The 7,134-nt window shown below is 40.6% G+C and overlaps 1 protein-coding gene across 1 annotated transcript; it reads left to right on the plus strand.

The window, feature by feature from the left end:
* The first annotated feature begins 4,869 nt into the window (after positions 1-4,869).
* Positions 4,870-5,844, plus strand: LOC140523929 (olfactory receptor 5V1-like). Its single transcript, XM_072638492.1, has one exon. It carries the CDS (start codon positions 4,870-4,872, stop codon positions 5,842-5,844), a length of 975 nt encoding a protein of 324 aa, XP_072494593.1.
* The last annotated feature ends 1,290 nt before the right edge of the window (positions 5,845-7,134 follow it).

The raw sequence follows: 7,134 nt of genomic DNA on the forward strand, positions 1-7,134 counted from the left end.
TTCAAGTTGATGTCCCTGATCTCACACAGGAGTAACACCTGGGGCGAGGCAAGAACTTAAAGCAGCCAGCAGAGGAGGACCTGAAAAACTCAAGTCCTGTCACTGCAGGCAGAGGGGCAGCAGCTCACTACCAGAATTTGATTCCACCTCTGTTCTCAAGACTGAAGTAGGAGCTTTTCAGTGTTATACTTATGAAATTTATTTTCTTCCCATTCAAGAAACCAAACCTTTCCTTTCTGTTTTACACCTAGTTTCTTGTACCTATTGTCTTTTTCTTTTTTAGGGAGAAAATTCCAAAGCAAGAGGTAAGTCATATTTGTTTAATTAACATGAAACATCTCATTTTTTTCCTGAGTTTTCTAAAATCATTTAACTCTTTATCCTAGGAAAGTCATGGGCAAAACAATGTTCTCACCACAGGTGAAACCCAGGAGCAATAAGGGCCATCAAATTTATTTTCTGCAGGGTTTATGTAGGGTAAAAACATGTGATTGTTTAAATTTTTTAAAAAGTAAGTTATTTTAGTCATATACAAACTCAGTCATTCTCAACCTTTGGTAAGATGTCAATCACACAACTCATTCTTCAGTGTTTACTGGTTTATTTTGGTGACATGAATCACCCTCAGCCTCAGTCTTTGTGTATCTTGCTTTCAAAAGACATTTCCTTAAAGCTGATGCTTCAGAGTCACAAAATGAACCCCTTTTTCTAATTTCATGTCACAGGTTGCCCTGAGAGAAGGATCTTCCATATACTGACATCAAGAAAGAAGAATTTTTTCATCTCAATGGGAGGAGTGTTTTCTTGCCCTAGTAGACAAGAGTGGCACACTTTTCAATTCAATTCAACAGATATGAGCCCATACTGTATGCAAAACATTGTAGTAGATGAGCAGAGACAGGGAGGTGCAAAGCTTTGTTAAGGCACTGGTCCTTGTCCACTTGGGGTTGATAATTTAATAGAGAATAAGACATCAATAGGTAACTTAATATACAGTAACAAGTAAGTGTATTATCAAAGCACAAATGAAAAGCTATGTGAGCTCCAAAGGGGTAAGTCAGTGCCAACTCAGGGATCAGGATGGCTTCATGGAGGAGGTGGCATTTTAATTGGGCTTTAAAGCATAGGAAGAAATGCCGTAGCCAAAGAGAATATGCTAACTGTAGATAACAATATGAGCAAAGCTACGGATGTGAGAAAATGCAGCACATATTTGGGCATCTAAGTAGTTCATGTAGCTGAAATGTAGAGTTCATAACAGGGAATAACATGAGAGACAAGGATGAAAAGATAAGGAGCTGCTAATTTGTTAAAGGCCTTGAATGTCAGGCAATTTTCTAATTTTACTAATTACTAGGAAACTGATTTAGTTATAATTATCATCTATAATGGTAATGATACCATCATAGATGGTATAGCAGAATAATGGTTGCTGTAGTATGTCTTTCATTTTTAAAGAGGACCAATGACATCATGGGTGATGCCTTTACTTACACATGAATTGGATTGAAGTGAGGCAAAGTTGCACAAAATCATCAGCTTTACTCTCCCTTTCAGAGTCATTGATGTCTAGTGGCAAGACAAGAGTCAGGATGACTGCTGATGGTCCAGAATGCAGTGGATGACTGATGTTTTCCATGTCTGACCAATCTGTAAGCACTCCACAGCACCTGCTTCAGCTGCCTTCATGGCTATTAGAACAACTTGTTCTCATTCGCCCATTCCACCAGGGGAAGTCTTCACAGGCTTGGGGGTAGATGCCCGTCTAACTCACCAATGGATTTGAGAACAGCTGGTTATCCTCAACCTAGTCTAGTCTGTCAGCTGAATGACTTTACCTGGGAGTGGCTGCTGCCAAAGAAACACCTTCTTGGAGCCACAGGTGAGAACTGGGTGACAGATGGACATGAAAAATAGATGAATAATCCTGAAAAGGATTCAGCAAACCCTTATACCAGAGGTACTGGTCCTTCTTGAACAACCCATGCATAGCTAGGTGGCATAGCAGATAGAGCACCAGGCTTGAAATCAGGAAGACTCACTGTAGTGAGTTCAAATGTGGCCTCAGACACTAATTGTGTGACCCTGGGCAAGTCACTTAAACTTGTTTGCCTCAATGTTATCACCAGTTCAATGGATTAGAAAGATGAGGCTGTGCCAGCGTGAAGGCTCCTTTGGAGGAAGCAGAGAACACAGGAAGGAAGACCTGCTTATGGGCTGCAGACAGGCATTTGGTGGTGAGGGCCTGTGGGAGCTGTGGGAAAAGCAGGAGAATGGAAAGGGCAGATGTGAGAGATGTTTCAGAGGGGAATGGACAGGACTTGTTTCCCAAAAAGCCTGTGAGAGAACAGAAGATTAAACAAATAAAGCTACTGGCTGCTGTTTCCATTGATCCACCCCTTGAGCCAATAATTCCATTAAGCCAGAAGCTCCAGCCACTTGTGTGTTGGTGAACACGCTCTTTCTGTGTAAGACTACCTTGCAGATAAAATTTTCAAGCCATTTGCGCAAGTATAGTTGAATCCAGAAGACTGAATGATATTTTCAAGAGGCAAAGAAGTGGCCAAGAACAGATCCTTCAAGAATTCCCTTTTTCAAAGGTCTATAAAGGATACAGGGGGCAGCTAGCTGATGCAGTGGATAGAGCACCAGTGCAGGAGTCAGGAGGACTTGAGTTCAAATCTCACTGCAGACACTTCACACTCACTAGCTGTGCGACCTTGGGCAAGTCACTTAACCCCAATTACCTCATCCTGGGTCATCTCCAGTCATCCTGATGAATATCTGGTCACTGGATTCAGATGGCTCTGGAGGAGAAGTGAGGCTGGTGACCTGCACAGCCCTCCCTCCCTCAAAACAAAGTCGAGTGCAAGGCATGTCATCATTTCTCTGATGGCATGGTCTTCTTCTTTGGCAACATTGGATGAACACACATAAAGGAGTAAGGTAGAGAATGTAATAGTTATGATGATGATAATAACAATAATAGTAATAGCTAGCATTTACACAGCACCTTCTATGCACCAGCACTGTGCTAAGCAGTTCACAATTATTGTCTCATTTCATTCTCACACCCACCCTGCATGGTAAGTGCTCCTATTATCTTCATTTACAGTTGAAAACAAACAGGCAAACCAAGTGTAAGCAACTTGCCCAGGATCACATAGCTAGTACGTGTCTGAGGCTGAATTAGAACTCGGATCTTCTTGACTCCAAGCCTGGCGCACTATCCACTGTGATACCTGGCTGCCTTGGCTATAAAGCCAAGGAAGTGTATGCAAAGGTATGCAATAGGAGTGAGGGAGTTAAAAGCAATGGAGAATTCAAAGATAAGGCCTGAAAAAAAGGCCAGATGGTCTGAAAACAAGAATCACTGACGGTCCTTGAGGAGATGATCTCAATAGGGAGATGGGGATGGAAGCCCAGTACTAGGGGGCTGAGGAAAGGATGGGTTTAGGAGTAAAGGGAGGCATCTGGGGGAGACTTTTATAAGAAGGTTAGCAGTAAGAAAAGTTGCAGGATGGCAGCTTCATAAGATTAAGTGAACTTGTTTTTTGTTTGGTTTTAAGTTTTAGAATTAGGAAGACCTGAGCATGTCCAAACACAGAGGGGAAGGAAAGATTGATGGTAAAAGAGAATTGTTGCTGTAGTAAGGTCCTGAAGGAGGAGATAGATAATGGGGTCAAAGGCTCAGGAAGAACTAGACTGTGTTGGGAGAAGGAATATCTCTTATTCTGAGAAAAGATAAGTAGAAAAAAATGAGTGGGGGCACTGAGACATGTTAAGGAAAGGGAGAGTATAGCTGTCTGAAGGGTGAGTTGATGTTTGATGTCCTCAATCTTCTTAGTGAAAAAGGCAGAATTGCTGACTTGAGAGTGAGAAGGGACTTCAGTGGTCATCTTATATGATTTGCACACAAAAATAAGCCCCACTGTAATACACCAAACAAGTAGGCCTTGGGAGATGGTGGCTTGTCTTAGGCACCTAGATACCCTAATGAGGATAATGCTGGGCCTGGGGTCTGGTAGACCCAAGTTTATCTCAAATTTGATCCAAGCTGCCTGACCTTGGAATCATAGAAAGCAGTCAACAAAGAAAGCAGGATGATTGAACTTCCTTTTTTTTTATATTTATATCCTCAGTTCTAAGCACAGTGCCTGGCACATAGCAGATAGTTAATATTTATTGATTGAATGAATGAATATCACACCCATAGAGTCTTTTATAAAATAGTAGTTAGTCAATCACTGAGCTCAGTACAGAGGGGACAGTGAATATTGGTGAAGCAATTGAGGAAGAGAGAACTCCAAATCCATGAGTTGAGGATTCCAGTTCAAGACAAGTTTCCTCCCTTGGGTGAAGTTATTCTTTGGTATTCACATGAGTTTCTCACTCTCAAGCTCTCTGAAGAACTCTGGAATCCATTGTGTCACATGTGAGACACTGGCAAAAGACTGCCCATGGTGTGCTCTAATCAAAGAAAGTGCTGTGTTTTATAAGCAAAGCAGAATTGCAGCAACTCAAAAGAAATGTGAGATATGCAGAGTTAGAGAATCTATCCCAAATATTCACGTGGACTCTAAGTGCTTGACCTGTGGTAGAACATTCTGCGCTCAGATTGGTCTGATCAACAACATTCAGACACACTGTAACTTTAACATACTGATGTTATTTTGATCCTAAGGACAACAACCATTCATATGAGTATGTGTTTGTCCACCTTTGTCCTTCCTAGGTGCTCGCTCTCCTCGGTTAAGTACTTCCCATTGGTTTCTGTAGCCAACAGAAAAGGTAAAGTGAGGTGAGATAGAAGAAGGGGTTAACTCTCTTCTCCCCTAAACAATGATATCTTCTATTTTCATTTCAGCTATGAAGGACATTAAAAAAAAGGGAAACCAAACGGTTGTCACTGAATTCATCTTCCTGGGGTTTTCCAACCACCCAGAACTGCAGGGATTGCTCTTCCTGGTATTTTTAGTTATATACTTGGCAACTCTCCTGGGGAACCTTCTTATATTAACAGCAATCAGAATCAATCCTGTTCTTCATACTCCTATGTATTATTTCCTCAGCAACTTGTCCTTCCTGGACATCTGCTACACCTCCACCACTGTCCCCATCATGCTGGTAAACTTTTTCCGAGAGAAGAAGACCATTACCTATGAAGGCTGCCTGTCCCAAGTCTTCTTCCTTGTTACTTTTGCAGGCTCTGAAGGTGTCCTGTTGGGTGCTATGGCTTATGACAGATTTATAGCCATTTGCTATCCATTACGTTATCCAGTTCTCATGAGCAAGCAGGTCTATGCCTACTTAGCAGCTGGGTCCTGGTTGAGTGGGTTAGTGAATTCTCTGACACATACAGGGCTCACTACAACTCTCACTTTGTGTGGCCCCAACCAGATTAGCCATTTTCTCTGTGATATCCCCCTACTCCTGAAGCTCTCTTGTTCAGACACTTCAGTCAATGAGTTCATACTCTATGTGTCCAGTGCCACTATTGGTCTGAGCCCCTGCCTCTTCACTGCTGTATCCTATATACTCATTATCTCTGCCATCTTAAAAATCCAGTCTTCTCAAGGGAGGAAAAAAGCCTTCTCTACCTGTGCCTCTCACCTTACTGTAGTAGTTATCTTCTTTGGAACTGCCAACTTCAACTATGATCAGCCTACCTCAGGCTACTCCCTAAATGTAGACATCCTGGTCTCTGTCCTGTTCTGTATTGTTACCCCTATGTTAAACCCTATCATCTATAGTCTGAGAAACAAAGAAGTCAAAGTTGCCTTGAGGAAACTATGTGAAGGGTATATTTTACCCAGTGATTCCAGCGTTCAAATCCATTCTTAACTTGGAGTCCACAAACTTGATCTTAAAAAAAATTTATTAACTATATTCTCAATATTATTGGTTTTCTTAGTGATTCTATGTGTTTTATATATTTAAGAACCCTTAGTTTAGGTCAATATATCTCTTCCTATATACTATTCCTATGGCAGAAACAACAGAGAAGGTTTGAAGGAGTACAAACCCAGACGGTGATGCAACAGTATATGACTGTGAGCTTCAATAAGTGGATCCTTGAGAACAAGGACTTGAATTTGTTTTGGTTTTCTCTTTTTTTGATATTTCCAACCTTTAGCACAGTGCATGGTATATAGTAAGTGATTAGTGAAGAGGCAACTTTAATCTTCTAGAATATCAGGGCAGTTTCCTTGTTAATCTTCTTGAAAGACAATGTCTAGGCTCTTTTTTGATCATGGCTTTCAGGTAATCCCATCATTTTTAAATTGTCTTTCTTGGATCTATTTTCCAGGTCAGTTGTTTTTCCAATGAGTTGTTGTCTGCTATTTTTTCATTCCTTTGGCTGTGTTTTATAACTTCTTGATTTTTCATAAAGTCATTAGCTTTCATCTGCTCCATTCTAATCTTCAAGGAATTATTTTCTTCAGTGAGCTTTTGGATCTCCTTTTCCATCTGGCCAATTCTGCTTTTTAGTGTATTCTTCTCTTCATTGGCTTTTTGGATCTCTTTTGCCATTTGGGTTAGTCTATTTTTTAAAGTGTTATTTTCTTCAGCAATTTTTTGGGTCTCTTTTAGCAAGCTGTTGACTCATTTTTCATGATTCTTTTGCATCACTCGTTTCTCTTCCCAATTTTTGCTCTACTTCTCTTACTTGATTTTCAAAATCCTTTTTGAGCTCTTCCATGGCCAAGACCAATTCATGTTTTTCTTCCAGGTTTTGGATGTAAGAGCTTTGAATTTGTTGTTTTCTGTTTGTATATTTTGGTATTCCTTGTCACCAAAGTAAGATCCTATAGTCTGATTCTTTTTCCATTTTTTGCTCATTGTCCCAGCTATTTACTTGACTTTTGAGCTCTTTGTCAAGGTAGTTAGTTCTCTGCTTCCAGTGGGGGTGGGGAGTTTACTGTCAGCTGCTTGATCCCCCCACAATCTGTGAGCTTAGAGCTCCCTAAACAGTTGAGGCAACTTTAATCTTGATGTCTTGGGAAGAAAGCAGAGGAGTTTCTTGATAATCTGAACTTTCTAAAAGTGGAATGAACTTTCTAAAAGTGGAATGGGTTAAATAATTATATGTTAAATTCATTTTTTTTAGAAGTACCAAAACTGAAGGGGAAA

The sequence above is a fragment of the Notamacropus eugenii genome, chromosome 2, assembly GCF_028372415.1.
Source record: "Notamacropus eugenii isolate mMacEug1 chromosome 2, mMacEug1.pri_v2, whole genome shotgun sequence".
NCBI lineage: Eukaryota > Metazoa > Chordata > Mammalia > Diprotodontia > Macropodidae > Notamacropus > Notamacropus eugenii.

What these genes read in the sequence shown, in the direction of transcription:
- LOC140523929 (XM_072638492.1), top strand. Translation starts at nt 4,870, where the DNA reads ATGAAGGACATTAAAAAAAAGGGAAACCAAACGGTTGTCACTGAATTC.